Below are 16,245 nucleotides of genomic sequence, written 5' to 3' on the forward strand. Positions count from 1 at the left end.
CAACAGAACCTGTGTAGGAGAGACTCCAGTTCACATTAACCTGCTGGTACAGCACAAACCAGAGAAATCAGGGCAGAGCAAACTCCTCCTTGGTAGAAATTCTGAAAGGTTCACGAGTTTGAAATGCAGAAAAATTAGAATAACTTAGTAACAAATTACTAAATCCACCTTAGAAACCTGTCTCTGCAAACACTGGCACCAGGTGCCTGCAGGATATAAACTGAGAGACTTTACTCTCTGTGTACACAAAGGCCAGAGTCAAAGTTAATTTTCACCTTTAATAAGCTCATGATTCTTTGTTATTTAATACTCTGTAAAAAGGTATTACAGATTGATAATTATTGCAGTGACTTCTAAAGAAGACGGGCAGCCATGAGGCTGAAACTACAACATCATATACAGTATGTAGTCATTGATACTACCTACTACAGCATGAAGAAAAATACTCTTTAAATAAACAATATTCAACCGAAAACATAGAAATGGAGCTTTCATTCTTACAGTATGGCTACACAGCTATATTCCAAGAGTAACATTTTAAAAAATGCTAGATCTTGAAAGGCCATAGATAAAAAGAGTCATGATGAAGATGAACCAGTTTTGCCCAGAAACTGCTATAATGAGCACACTGCAGAGTTTTTCAGCAAATCCTAGTTTTGCCAAGCTTCAAGAGGCAAAAGCCTGAAATGTGAAAGCTTCCAAGTTGTCTAGCTAGTCCACTTGTCTTGCTCTGCAGGCCCAGTGACCCACACTGCTCTCACACAGCGTGTCACCACAACTGTTCTCTGCCGGCACGGATCCCATCGGGAAGAGACGGTTCAGGTCCTTACGACGCCAGGCCCAACAAAAAGCCTCCAACAAACCCACTGGACACGACGATGTTCTGTTTGATAAACTCTGTGGACTGAGAAGAAAAGTAATATTTGTAAAGGACAGAGTTAGTCGTGGCTGACTGCAGGATTTAACACTTATCACAACTGCCTGGAAACAGGAACACTAAAGTTATGGAGGGGGGGAAGCGACCTGTTTAAAACCATATAAAACAAGGTGGCACCTGCTGGCACCAGTGGAGTGCAAACTGACTCTCAGCTGTTTTTAACAACATATTTAAAATGGAGTGAGCCTTTAAAAAGTCAAAATACAGAGGAACTGTTGTATCAATTTCATGCCAATACCACTCCTGCTTTGATAAAAACGAGACAGATGTTCTCCAATCTCCCTTGGCAAAAAAGCATGAGAACTGCCATGACTTCCATTGCAATCACATGAAAAATGTTCAAAAAAAATACTGATTTTTGGAAGGCTAGATCATTGGAAAAGAAATACACTTCACTCCATTATGAGCCAATTTCCTAACAACTTAATCCTAGAAAAAAATTCACTTATGTATGATGACATTGGTGTACAATATTTCATGAAGTAACAGCAGAGAGTATAACACATTGTATCAAACACGTCATTTCATACATCCTCCACTTCAAACTGGCTACTAATACACAGTTAGAAGAAAGTAATATAATGTGAGAGGAAAAAAAAAAAACACAAAGGAAACCCAAAACCCCCATCCTGTCCCACCCACTTCTGCAGGGCATTGGAGAAGGACATATTAAGCTATTCAGAGTACAGAAGAAGCCAGAAAACCATCTCTCTTGAACTTTCAGTTCATATTCACACTAAAACTTAAGGTAATTTTTATCAACCCATGTGCAACTCCTTACAGGTTAAACCTGAGATGTCAAAACTCATGAATTACAGAGCTGCTGTTTCATTTTCTGCAGCACGTTCCCAGTCAGGATTCAGCTGTGGAGAAAGAAACTTATATTGCATGTATGGAATGTGAAAGTAGGTAAAAGCAGGCTTTCTTAAAAAAAACAAACAAAACACCACAAAATCGATCAAGTGAAAGTCTTCACATGACAGGATGAAACAACCCCATTGACACGGATCAGTATCAGAGCTCCCTCTTCTCAACACAGTATACATCTGACAGATCCTGCAGACAGATATTCTTCAAACTGGATAAAAATGAGCTAAAATCACAACTCTAGTTACAAAGTAGTTATAGCTTTCCTCCAGGAAGCTCATTCTTGGCCAGCCAGGTAATTTCATTATCAGCAGTGTAAGAAGATTTGGGTTTTTTTTCTTTGTAGCCACCATGTTTTAACCACACCTGAACTTTTTACCATGTTGTGACCTTGCTGGCTTTGTCACTCCCCAAGAGCCTGCACAGGCCAAATGGCAAAGCCAGTGGCAGCCCCCAAGCCACAGGAGCTGCAGAAACGCAGAGACTTCGTGTGTCATCTTTAAGAGTGACCAAACCAGAAAGCTAAATGAATAAAAGAGAGCACAATCTGGTAACTTTTAATAAAATGTACAGCCAGGCTATTTCTGATGCCTTCCAGTTTTGCACCTGCACCTTCAGCTCATCATCACCTGCAGGGGAAGGTAAGAAAAACTGGCTGGTAAGAAACACTTCATGACCTTAGACTTACCTCTTCAATTAGGGTGTTGATTTCAGGAGCTGCCTTATTTGCACGCTTTTTTAACTGTTTTTTTGCTTTGTTTACATCTTTTTCAACTCTCTTCCAGTCAACTTGTACATATCCACTATGACTAGCAATCTAGGAAAATAAAGGGCAGTTAGTACAGTTGAAGTTCACAATTCATAATGCAAAATACAGCATTTAGTGCCTACAAAGTTGTTTTTCTTTCTTTTTAATTACACATACAGGAAAAGAAATACATTGTTCCAATTTCAGCAGATTCTCTGCTTCAAACACTAATACCTTCCCCAGTAACAGCAGTTCAAATTAGAACAGGCAATGGCAAAGTTCAGTAGACTCTTGTTAATTTTACCAGTTCTCTGTTCTTTAGTTATAAAAGCTTTACACTGTTTTCCCTTCAGCCTTTACTGTAACTTCCAAGAAAAGTGGGTTTATAGGACAACAATGAAAAAACTGTTTCGTTTCAGCTTCCTTCAGAATCGTGGAATTCTGATTTGTGACAGAGAATCTGGGGCTAATCAAAATCATCACTAGAAACACCAAAATCTATTATTTTATCCTATGTGATTTAAACTGTCCCACAAAAAATAATTGACACAAGAGAATTTTCATGCTTTCTACAAAACACAGCCACTGAGTAGAAAAATAACATGGCCTGAGTATAGCTCAAGTTCTGTCACACCAGCAAAATGGATAAGTTTGGGGAGACTGGTTCATACCAATTTACAAATTCCCAATATTTTTATCATGTTTAATCATCATCCCAACCCTTCTTCTTATTTCTCTCACTAAGATTTGAACCTGGAAAAAAATAAGATGTTATGTTACTTGGCCAACAATGACAGTCCCATCAATTTCCATAAGACAATTCACAAAAGAAAGACATATTTAAATGTTCAAAGGATTGTAGCTTAAAAAAAAAATAAGGCAATTGCTACATGCTCTAGAGAACAGTTAAATAGCTCATTAATAGCAAAAAAAAAAAAAAAAAAAAGAGAGAAAAAATCAAAACTAAGGATTACTGCTCATTTTAACTGTTAGGACAAACAGATATAAGCCACTAAATTTACACATAAATGCTTGTTATCCAAAAAACTCTTTGTAAAGAGTGAGATTTCTCAGGTCCTTCTTGAGGTCACGTTTGGGAAACTCACCTCACTTACCTAACAGTGTCCTATGCAAACTGTACAACTGGTAAATAAAAGTCACAGATCGTGAACTCTTGTGGAGCAGATATTTAAATACACAATTTACTAGGTTTAGCCTAAAAAGAAATGTTTCACATCACTTACAGGCATTGAAGCTTGACTTTCACATAGTTCTTTCTACCAAATAACTGAGACCATCTAGTTTGTATTACAACAGCCACAGCAATTGAGCAACGTATTTCACCCCAAATTAAGGATTTTATGATCCAGAAAAAGAAATAAAACTAAACAAGTGTTAGACAGGTTTTGCCTGAATTCAAAACAAAGCTCCTGAAAGACCACCTATGTAAGAAAGTCAACTTCAGTTTTCATCTCTCTGTAAGCTTTAGAAAAAACAATTCATTGGACAAATGCAAAATGAACTTACTATATTTTAAACTCTCTTTTACTTCACACCTCAGAATGTAACAAATTAATTGACTTTGCCTGTCTATTGTAAAACCATTTATTCACATGGGCACCAGTGTGGGGCTGGGACAGCTCATTAAGGACTGGACAGCATGAAAACATGAAACCAGATTGAAAGCTGTGCTAGTGGCACATCCAGTCACTGGGTGACATATCAAGGAGAAAATAAAAAGCTGCAGATTGGGGCAATTGTTATTTTATGAATTTAACATCACCACAAGAATTTCAAAAAGGCCCAGGCATTGAATTGGTGCCTTCTCACTCATACAACTGAAAATTAAATGTGGACTGATCTGCCCAGTCCAACACAATGCAAGAAATGCTAATGTGTTTGCTGGCTTGTAAAATGCAAATGGACTTTAAAAGAGACATTACATTAAGACCAGTTTAATTAGCTGAGTTATCCAGACAGCACAAAGATGAGGCAGAAGTTTTTAATTAAGTTCTGTTTGTAACTACTGCAGAGCAAATTTACATTTGCATCAAAACTCCATTTTACACAACAAAAACTGGACTATTTTTCCCCCTGAACTGAGGAGCAGGGATCCCAAATTCTACTTTTGAGTGTTTATACACATCTATAAAATAAGCAACAGAGGACAGTGTTTTGAATATAAACTTAATAACTGAGAAGAAAAAAACCCTGTACTTAAGCAGTAACAGTCAGAGCCTGTGTCATATCTACTTTGGCTGCAACCCCACTAATTACATAATTTCATATGTAAGGGCAGAAATAATCCCACTGAACTCCAATGCTGGAGAGACAGACTGCAATTTTCAGGCTCTAATACATCATAAAATAATATTTGCTTACAACAGTAAATTTACTTAAATGCAAATTCTTAAAACTTTACTAGTATTTTTAAACCCAGGCCCTACAGTAACAAACTAAAATAATAATATTCCATTATTAGTTCCATACTTAGATATATATTAAAGAGTCATATAGAGCTATACATATTAATTGCATATATTCTTAGAGAGACATATGGGGGTGTAGATTTTTGGGTTTACAGAAATATCTCTCTATATGATAATGGAATAATATATATTACACACACATATATCTCACAGCTCATTAGTAAAATTTATTTTTGTTCAAGACCTCCCAGAATTGTTGAAAAAAACAACAGAATTTTTTCAAAAAGTCATTCAAAGAAATACATCAATGCAGGAACACTGAAAATATGTGCATCTTTCTCAACACTAATCAAGGCAAAACGGGAATCTCCAAGGGCAAGACCTTATTTTGGGGGTGATACCACAGAAGCACACAGGTACTTTGTTACTGGGACACATCATTAAGAGTAATGACCAAAAAATGTTTAGGAGCAAAACATTCATATGGCAAGATGAGAGAAAAGAGTTTTAATTTCCTCAAGGCAAAATCTCTCCCACTAAAGCAGCCTCAGCAAGGCCAGAAGGCTCAGGTGGCCTCCCTGGGCAGTGCCCAGAAGCCATGGAGACCCTGAGGGATTTTCTGCTGTTTGAGAAGGTAACAACCCTCTCATACTGTCCAGTGGGATATTCAACACAAAACTGAGCAAAACTCTTCCTTACTAAGCCCCCAGGCCCAGAAGCAGGTAGTTCTCTCCCCACTTCACCAAGGTGACACACTGGGTTGGAACCAGATGGTCTTTAAGGTCTGTTCCAACCCGAACCATTCTGTGGTTCCATGGCCATGGAACAGCATCAACGAATCCCTGTACAAGACAGAGCCGAGGATATCTCAGAGTTTATTTTGTTTCTTGTGTTGTTTTCAAAGATTTACTTCTCCTAAGTCAGAAAATAATTTAAAGAAGAATTGAGCAGAATTCATCAATGGCATATTAATGGACTGAGGCAAAATATATTAGTGAAATAACTGAATAAAAACATAATTTTATTATTAAATAATGGTCAACACACAATTGAAGGACCTGTAATTGGTATCTTGGCTGATGAGCAAAAAGCAGTTAAACTGTTATTCAGGATACAGGGTTTTAAAAATAGAGAGCTATTAGGTGATCATTAAGAACAATTGTTTTTAACTAATTCATTACAACAGAACCACATGAGTTGGTACTTCCCCTACTCTTCAGAATTTCACTAGACTGTGCTGCATAAACTGGGAGTTACACAAGGAAAATCCTTCCCTTGTTATAAGAAATTCATTATATTTTCCTTAATATAGTACATGGATATTGGTCTTATACCACCATATTTAAAGAACTACAAGTATTTCAATAAAAAGGACAATTAATTGATCAAATTAAGCTGTTGAAATATCCACCAAAGATGTGCTAACAGATCATAATTCTCAAAAGCTATGCCAATTTCTTAGTGTCCTTTTTATTTTCTCCCTCAGACTTTTCATTTAATCTGTATTAAATTCTAGATAACCTACAAAAATCTGAAAAATCTTTTTTGCTTCTTGTACAAACTGACACTCAAAAATGTATTGCTTTCAGTTTCCTACTAGATTTCTTCAGATGAAGTCATCACATACTGAAGAAAAAAATTATTTTTTTTTTTTATTTTAAGCCTTGAATGTTTCACTGAATGGGCTTTAGCCAAGAATCCTGCCTTCTGTAGTTATTATTCTTGTGTTAGCATGTAATTACAATGTCAATATTGCAATCAGCAGTTGAAATGAGATCTGCAACTTCAGAGAAGTTTGCAGATAAAAAAGGAACTTTCTAGTAATGTGCTGAAATGCTCCTCTGCCCACTCAGGGGAAGCACCAAACCTGTATTCATAGAATCACAATGTGTGATCTTTAAGTGAAAAAATTAAAAACTACAGAAATGTAATTACACCACAGAATTTATGACTCAGCTTTAAAATGCAAAATGTTTTGAATTAAAGGAGAGACCAAGGCATTTCCTTCATTTCCTTCCAACAGAATCTGATCTCACTTAAGATATAGGCAATTCAATCAAAATATGCAACTCATATTTCCTCTTGGATAATATTCCTTCTCGGATAAATGAGATCAACCAAGAAATCAGACACTCAAAGACACGGCAAACCTACTGCACGTACAGGAAAGCTCCCCAGACTTCACAGCTCAACAAGCAAAAATCCTGCACAAGGAAAGTGTTTGAAGCAATTTCTATTCTCCTTTGTCTACAAGGGTGTTTTAACTTTCCAGCTTCCTGTAGTCAGAAGTACTAAGGGAGGCATCTGCAGCAAGGTCTGGGTGCCAGACCTCTGCTCCTGCAGCTCTTCATATTTAGAAAAACAGTCATCATTAAAAGAATTACGACCAACAGCATACAAAGCATGCGAAGAGAGGTTCAGATCTTCGAGTCAACAATATGAGAAGGCTGGTGAGTGCTTCAGGAACCACTGCAGATTTAATTCTTCCCTCGTGATTTGGAAACACACATTATGGACTAAAGCAGCCCATAATAACTGATTCACTTGCAGGCACAACACGTTTTGCCAAAAAACTTACATCTGGGTGATTATAAACCATTTCAGATTCAACACCCTTGTAAACTTCATCCCTATATTTAGGTACAATAACCAGTGATTCTCAGGAGATTGAAAAAGGCCATCAGTGCACTCCGGCAAAGTGGAACAAATGCCAATGCTACAAAGTTTCAAATCAAAACTATTTCTCTTTGACCTTTTACTGTTGATGCTTGCTTTCGAGTAATTCAAACAAAACACACCTTATATTTGTTGAAAACGACTCAAACCAAACAGTCTGAGAGCGCACACCCTCTGCAGTTCATTTAGATGTTTAGCATGGGGTTTAAAACAAAAAAAAAAACCACAAAACCAACCCCCAAACCAGCAGAGAACATGATCATGAAGGAAGTGTGCGTACTTCACACAAGTGACATTTTGATGTGTCACACAGCAGCAATCAGAGGTTCTACCCCACCCTTCCTGATCAATGCCTGACTGCACGAGCCATTACAATCAAACGAAGAAATAAAAGTGGGATATGCCTTTCAGAAACCCTTCAGGGTGATGTTGGAAAGAATAAATATTTATATCTTTAACATTCCATCCCAAAAAATAGTATATTATTGAGCCTAAGTAGGCACCAATCTACTTCTTCTAGTACAATTTGAGGAAAAAGGAGAAGCTCACAGGTATTAAGACATGAAAAATGCCAGTAAAAAACCTGGTGTCATACAGAAGGATGTGTGAAATCCTCCTTCACTTTAAGTTGTGTCACCTAATTTAAAGCTTCTTTTTTTTTGGAAATATATCCTCCCCTAACCACAATATCTGATGTAAAATGCAAATGGTCATGCCAGATAACATCATTAAAACTTTTAAAGCTGAAAGCCAGCAGAGAGATGAATGCAAGGAGGCTGCCAGGAATCAGCCAGGCTTCAGAGGCCCAACAGATAAAACATGGCATGGGGAGAAAAGAGAAGAACATGGCTCACACTGGGAACAGAGCAGGCCTTCCACAAGCAACTGCCAGAGCAGCCTACTTCTTCTAAAGCTCTGAAGAAATTCTCAAACCTATTTAAATAAACGCAGATTAAATTCTACAAACTATTTTACAGGACAGAGTAGATTCTGATTTTACCACTGATTCTCAGAAATGTCTCATTTCTACACAATATTCCAGCTGAAATGTAAAGTTTTGACTGATAAGACCGAAAAGATGAAGCAGATAAGAAGCCTTCCTAATTAAATGTTACCCAACAGCTGTGTTTTTCCTATTGTTTAGTAAATAACATTTGCCAACTTATAAAGCATGAAATGCTACATACTTGAAGCAGAAGAAAGCCACCACCTACTGCAGTTGCTGCAAGCTTTCCGACTTTCTGGAACAAAAATCCCGCACACCTTAGGGGAACAAAACAAAAAACACCCAGTCCAGTGAAGTTGTCTGATGAACAATGCCACACTCCACAATTCCTGACTACAACTGTTACTATTCCTTCATTTAACAAAGTATTTCACATTTTTAAATTTAAAATTCAGACTATTTAATACAAGCAATGTTTAACTAACGAGGTCTAAAGCAAGTCAACGTGAGTAATGGTTGCTAGTTCATGGCTGGCTGATGGCCCCCTTAAAATAAGCTTGAGATTTCCAGATCTTGCTGCTATTAATTGTAGCATATTAATAAAGTACAATGTAATAATATTACAGTGCCACTATGACTGTTCCCAGATGGAAAGTAAATATATCATACCATCATTTGTATTAACTAAAATATCTTGGTAAAAAGAAGTAACATCCCTACCACAAGAGTTAAAGTCAGCGAGTCCCCTCTACTGGGACACGGCCTTAGTCTATTTTTAATGGATCAAGGCAACCAGAAAATTAGTTATCTCATTCTCAGTCTCCAAACCCTCCCACATCAAACAGAGACTGATATCACAGAACAGTGATGGGGCAGGAAGGGGCCTCTGCAGGCCACATGGGCCAGCCACCTTCCCAAAACTGGGCCAGCTGCAGAGTCCAATCCAACCTCCAAGCCCAACCAGGCTGCCCAGGGCAAGCCTGGAATGTTCCCAAGGCTCATGATTCCACAACTTCCCCGGGCAACTCTGCTGGTGTCTGAACACTGGCCCACACACAGAGGGGATTTCCCCCCACCCCTGCAAATGAATAGTGAATTCATATTTATAAACATCACTACACACACACAGAGATCTACAGATATTGAAATGTACACTTCCCAGATCATTCAATAAGCCAGTTTTTTTGGATGCCAGATGAACCATTCCCTAGAAGCTTCCAAGTTTACATGTACACATCTAACTTTTAAAAATAATTTTAAGGCTACAGAAGCAAATAACAAAGTCAGGCTGAAAGCTAAACCTCCACAGCTCGAAGCTGGACTGAGTCTGAATACAACAATTTCATTTTTAGTCTATTTAATCTTCCAACTCTTGCAAAATCCCACTTTAAAAGCCACTGTGCTACCACAATGGTGCTTTTCACTGAAATTGCCTTTTTTAGAGTACTGGAATAGACAATTACCATTCAAATACCTCTGACAAATAACAAATACCTTGACATAGCTGCTCAGGCTGTGGCCACATTTTCCAGTTTAAGTTCTCATCTTTACTGTCTAGCTTTCCCCATTAATTATTTTAGTGTAACTAAATGCTGTGGTGTCTCTCTTAACATCAGAGCAGACTGTGAATTTGAGCAGAATGACTACAGCTGAATTTAGAGGAAAAAACTGTCTCCACGAAATGGGGCTCTTAATTAAAAATATATTCTGCCAGCTTTTATTTTTCCTTCATTTCTTTTACCTGTAAAATATGTCTTAGTCATGATGTAGGTTTTCTAAATCTTGACTAGCAAGGAAATGAGCTTTTCCATACAAATAAAAGCTATATGCAGTAATTTTCCATTTATTCCTTGTACTTTTAGAGCTCTGACATTTTCCCAAATCCTTTCCACAGTAACTAGTATGAGTAGCCTTGGATAACTGGTCTTTTACCAATATTAAAAACCACTTCAGAATGATGAGTCAGAGCAATGAGTTAAGGAATTGTTCACTCATGAATAACCTTGATCAATGCTAAAGGAAATCCCGGTAGAGAGGATACATTTATCTGCTTGGAATACCCTTGGGAAGGGATCTTCTAAAGGCCTAGGACAGTTATGGAAGGGGAAGCTGCCTCACCAGCCAGTCACGCCGCCCATCACAATCTGTGTGGCTACGGAGTATTTTTCCACAATTGGTCCCGAATTCCGGCCAAACACCCGGTTCCACCAGTGGTGACGCCGCGCGTACTCCGTTAGATCCAGCACCTCGTAGGAATCATCGTCGCTGTCGTGGTCTTAAAAAGGAAAAAAAAGAAAAAGAAAGAAAATGGTTATTTTCTCAGTTTTGCAGTAAGTTAACAATCTCTGTAAAAACCCCAGAACTGGCTAATCCAATGGTTTAAATTGCAGTGCACGGGCTACCTATGGTCCAGCAGCTCGTAGAACGAGGGATTTTGGGATGATATGCCATAATCTTCAACGCAAGGAGGAGGCTATAGGGAAAGTGTAACCTATAAAATCCATGACTGGCACTGAGAAGTTGAGCAGGAACCTGTTCAAGTGCAGGAACCAAGAGGCATCAGATGGAACTACCAGCTGGCTCGTTCAACACAAAAAAAAGGCAGTATTCCTCTCCTCTCCCTCCCCCCCCACCTGGCCTGGCTAACCTCTGGAACAGCTCGCTGCAGGATGCTCTACATACCCAAAGCTGATGTGGGCTCCAAATTACAGCAGAGCAAATGTAAAGAGGGAAAAGAAACCAAACTAAAACAGAACAAAAATCCACCGAGGGCTGTCAGACACAAAGACAACAACCGCGGCTAATGAGCTGGGCTGAAAATCATTCCAAACATCCTGAGGAGGCATCAGTACCTGCTCACCCTGTTCAGGCTGTCTGAGCTCACCTCGTGGCTGATCCCTTTCAGGCACAGGGTGCTGGGCTTTCATCTGACCTCCTGCAACTCTGCTTTTATGATCATAATCAATGTGAAACATTTCTGATCTAGGAGAAAGCACACAGCCCTCCTCTGGACAGATCCAAACTTGGAAAGATTGAGGACTCCCAGCCCAATGCTCTCCTCAGAGGGACAAACATCCCCCTATGCCAATAAGCCCAAGAACAGACACTTCTGTTCCTTTTACACAAGAGGTAAAACAGGTGACACTGGGACTTAAGTTCCAGGTTTGCAGGACAAGTCTGTCAATGTTTTCAAAACAGGCATCCCACAACTTCAGATTAAGTGATCCTAAACGCCACGTATACTCAAACATCAGAGGGAATAGATGGGTTTAGATTTTTAAAGAAAAATATTTTGAACCATGTCATGTTCTGTGGACATACATATATGGAGTCCTTTGGTTAAATATATTTAAGGTGAAATGTAAGCTCAGCAATAAAGGTGGGACATTCCTGAGAGGAAGAGCAGCTAAATAACTACCCAAAATTATTAAGTAAGACCGCAGATATAAGTATTTTATTAAGAATTTTGGCACTTTTTTTAAACTGGTACTAGAAATACGGATTAAAAGTTCAAAGAGTGCAAGAAATACATATAAAGGTTTGCATTATTTCCCTGTATTAACACCTAAGTGTTCTTGGGTACTGAGAAATAAACAGCTAGATCCACAGTGCTAAAAAGTTGTTATTGAATGGCCTTTCTTTGAGGTATAGAGAACAATCCGTTTAACTTCTTTAAATGGAGATGAACATCAAAACGCTGTCACAGAAGGTTAGTTATACTAATTCTGTAAATTAATATTATTCAAATCAAAACTCACACACGTTGTGTGGAAAATAACGCCGCCAGAGCATTTTGTGCTGATCAAAAATCCCCCCTGCATGCGGCACGATGTTATGGACATTCTCCAAGCTCATCAAACTGTGCCAGTGCCAGAAGGCGCCGCACGACGAGGCCACGGCGATGCCCTGGAAGCCCCGCGCGGTGCGGGATGCTGCGGCCGTGGGGGCTCCCGGCTCCCGCCCCGCATCCCCCCGGCCCCGGGAGGGCTCGGCCGCTGCCTGAGGCCCACTGCGTCCCCCTCGAACCCGCCTGGAAGGGGGCTGAGTGGTTAAATCCCAGGAAGGGGCTTTATCCCGCGGGATGCCGGGGGTACAGCGGGGCCGGTGCGCCACGGCCGTGAAGGGACACACACACACACACGGATGGGGGAGGCGCAGAGCCCGGGCCATCTCTCTCCCGCCCCCGGGACGCAGCGCAAGGCAGCGGGGAGCGGGCTGCCCGCCACCCCCGAGAGGGAGGAAGGAAGGAAGGAAGGAAGGGCGCCCGGCGCGCCGCCTCCTCGCGTGTCCCGCCGGGCCGGGGCCAGCACTGACCTGAGGCGGAGCGGGGCCGCCGCGCCGCCATGTTGGGCCGGTGCTGAGGCGGCGCCCCAGCGGCCGCTCCGCGCCCCGCCCGCCGCGGGGCCGCCCCCTCGCGGCCGTACCGCGCATGCGCCGCCTGCAACCCCCCTCCGCGGCCGGGGGTCTCCCTTTGGGGAGAGCGGAGGGGAGCGGGATGGGAAGGGAAGGGATGGATGTCGTGGAATGTGCCGAGTTGGGAGGGACGCACAAGGATCGTTCAGTCCGACTGCTGGCCCTGCACAGGACCGTCCCCAAAGGTCACACCATGTGCCTCAGAGTGTTGTCCAAATGCTCCTTCAGCTCTGTGACTGCTTCCTTGGGGAGCCTGTTCCTGTGCCCAGCCACCGTCTGGGTGAAGAACCTTTTCCTTATATCCAACATGAGCCTCCCCTGACACAACTTCAGGCCATTCCCTCGGGTCCTGTCACTGGTCACCACAGAGCAAAGATCAGCACCTTTCCCTCCTCTTTCCCTCCCGAGGAGGTTGTTACTGCAGGGAGGTCTCCCCTCAGACTCCTCCAGCTGAACACACCAAGTCCCCTCAGCTGCTCCTCACACGGCTTCCCCTCAAGGCCCTTCACCATCTTCGTTGCCCTCCTTTGGACACACTCTAATAGCTTAGTATCTTTATTTCATACTGTGGTGCCCATAACTGCACACGATATTCAAGCCTGAGCCCCCAGACCCCTGCGAATAACTCGGGGTGTGAGTGAGGAGCAGAACAGTGGCTGCAGCTGTGCCTGGACTGCGACCCTGTCACCTCGTGCCCCATAAAAATTAATAACCAGAAAAGAAAACAAGCTGCAAAGGCCCCTCGAAGAACAAAGGTTAAAGCCAACATGAGCTGTGGAATATTCGACAAAAAAGAAATTTAGGCTCGCCTGACCCCCGTGTACTCCCTCCTTCAATGCACGTCGGCGGGGTTTCAGTAGGCTAAAACCCACATAATTGTGTTTTATTGCTTTTATTTATTTTTTATTGTGTGCAGCCATAACGTGGAGGTGCCTGACACAGTAAGTGCAGCTTCAGCAGCGTTGTGGCAATCTTGTGAACATCAAGAAAGCGTCCATGAACGTCATTTATAAATAATAAAATTGGAAACAGATTATTTAAAAGTGTTTGCAGCCTCTCACTTGGACTCTTACTCTGCCAATACACAAGACAGGCAATTATAATGGAAAAAAATCTGCTTTTCCCCATGTCATAAAGCTGTTTTCATAGAGTAAGCATTTAAGATTTTAATTAAACTCCTTAATTACACCAGCCTTAACAGACATGCCAAAAAAGGGGAAACATATCTTCTTTAAAGATAAAGGTACTTCTTTAGCATATTAAATTTGAAGTTGGTGTACAAAGTGGTCGTTTGCTTGTTAAATGATTTTTATTACAAACATTTGCTGTGATAAGCAGGTGACAGCACACCAGACAGAACTAGGTAATATATTGCATTCTTTAAGGTCTTCAATAAATACGTCTCTGTACGGAACACAAATGTGTCTCTTACGATTTGTTTTGACAAACACCGAATATCTACAGAGTTTTTGTGTTTAAGCATAAAATCAACGGGTTTGGCATTCACTTCCCAATCAGCAACAAAAAGCTTGTTGACTTTTATTGCTAAATGAATTACAATCTTTGTTCTCACACCAGCAGTTTGTCAAAAAAAAAAAAAAAAAAGACAAAAAAGAAGAGTTTTGGGGAAAAGGCTGCTTTCCTGGTTTTCTTCACAATGCCAAGAGCGGACAAAAGGCAACCCAGCTAACTCATCCGTGGTATCTCTGGAAAAGGTTCCCACTCTTGAGGTTTTTGGGTATTTTGGGTCAGTCATTTTACTCCTGTTTCCCACTCTGGCTGAGTGCATCCCCGTGGAGCTCCTGCAACCTTTCACTTTCCTCTCTGGTTTGGTAGGCAAGGGAGCGAATAGAGGGAGAGGATTTTCAGGATGGTCATTACAGCCACTGTGTTTTGTATCATCTCAGCCAGTGCTTTGAAATGTCTTACTGGAGATTGTCTGTGCCTGACAGACACTTTTAAGTCTGGGCAAGATTTCTGAGTCAGATGCCAATAAGGTAAGGGAGCTGACTGGAAAGTTTTGCTTGGGTCGTGTGTGCCTGCTGGCTGAGATATTTTTGAACCTTCTGTTGTTCAAATTCTTAATATTTGGTTTCCCTATTTTTAATTATGATCAGTTAAAAATAGCAGCACTTCTCAGATGATTTTCCCCATGTCTGTACAAACAATTATATTAATTTTCTGTTGGAATAGAGAAATTTGTGTGATTAATACTTTTAAAAGATTAACATTACAAACTGGATTGTATTCTACATGCAACTTCTGTTTGACCAGTTTTGCACCCCTCTTGCCAAGACACGGCAGTGTGACGAGCTGCAAGGAAGGAGTTTGGGAAAGAGCCAGGGAAAGACCTTTTGGCAGGTTGTGGGGCCTCTGGTATCTCTCTTCTGGGATCAGGATGCACTCACTTCCTAACACAAGACATTTCCCAATGGATTCCAATTGTTTAGGATACAGTAGGTCTCTGGCAGCCGTGGTGCTCAGCTCAGCTTGCTCCTGAGGTCTGCAGGCACTGCCTGGGAGATTGGCTTGATGCCCTCATGGAAAATGTCATCAGGATTGTTCTTGCTTCCTGCAAACTCCACAACCTGTGCAGAGACAGCAGACCTCATGGCTCCAGAGATCCAGAATACCTTGGAGAGCTTTTGACCAGATATGATGCATAAAATTCCCCAAACCCACTCAAATTTCGTGCACATCGGTGCCATTTTCAAGCTATTCATGGGAACAGTTTTTCCAAGGAAAGGTAGGCAATTTAGACTCAGGCCACATTTTGCCTTCACTCTTAAAGGCCCTTTTAGAAACAAAAGGTTTCATAGTAGCATCAGAAGGATTGTACAGGAAAATTGCTCTCTTTGCTCTATGAGCCCTGATTCTGACCCTGCATCCACCATTGGTCCTCGTACCTGTGACAAGCAGGTTCAATACCTCGGCTTGCAAGAGAACATACACGGCCTACACTTACATTACAAATACTAAAAAGCAACAATAAGGAACCCCTAAACCCCCAAAAAGCCGAGGAAAGCCCCCCAACCTTCAAAGGCCTGCGTGACTCTAATCCTAACAGCTCCTTTGTGCTGCTGACCAGATTCCCAAACTGGGACACACGCGCTTGAATTTTTAACCATCTTGCATGATTAATTATAAAAACTAAAGGCAACAAACGCTGCTGGCCACCTCCATCGGGCCTTCATGTGAGTGAATCTGATATTCTAAGCAGGTTTAACCT

The 16,245-nt window shown here is 41.0% G+C and overlaps 1 protein-coding gene across 1 annotated transcript; it reads right to left on the reverse strand.

Annotated features, from left to right (window-relative positions):
- Window positions 1-264: 264 nt before the first annotated feature.
- Window positions 265-13,008, reverse strand: FUNDC1 (FUN14 domain containing 1). The gene is made up of 5 exons (XM_064646923.1): window positions 12,918-13,008; window positions 10,722-10,878; window positions 8,845-8,920; window positions 2,493-2,621; window positions 265-904 (listed from the first exon to the last, which is right to left on the reverse strand). Exons 1-5 carry the CDS (start codon window positions 12,946-12,948, stop codon window positions 827-829), a joined length of 471 nt encoding a protein of 156 aa, XP_064502993.1. The 5' UTR covers window positions 12,949-13,008; the 3' UTR covers window positions 265-826.
- Between the last annotated feature and the right edge of the window lie 3,237 nt (window positions 13,009-16,245).

This window comes from Pseudopipra pipra, chromosome 2 (assembly GCF_036250125.1).
Source record: "Pseudopipra pipra isolate bDixPip1 chromosome 2, bDixPip1.hap1, whole genome shotgun sequence".
Taxonomy (NCBI): domain Eukaryota; kingdom Metazoa; phylum Chordata; class Aves; order Passeriformes; family Pipridae; genus Pseudopipra; species Pseudopipra pipra.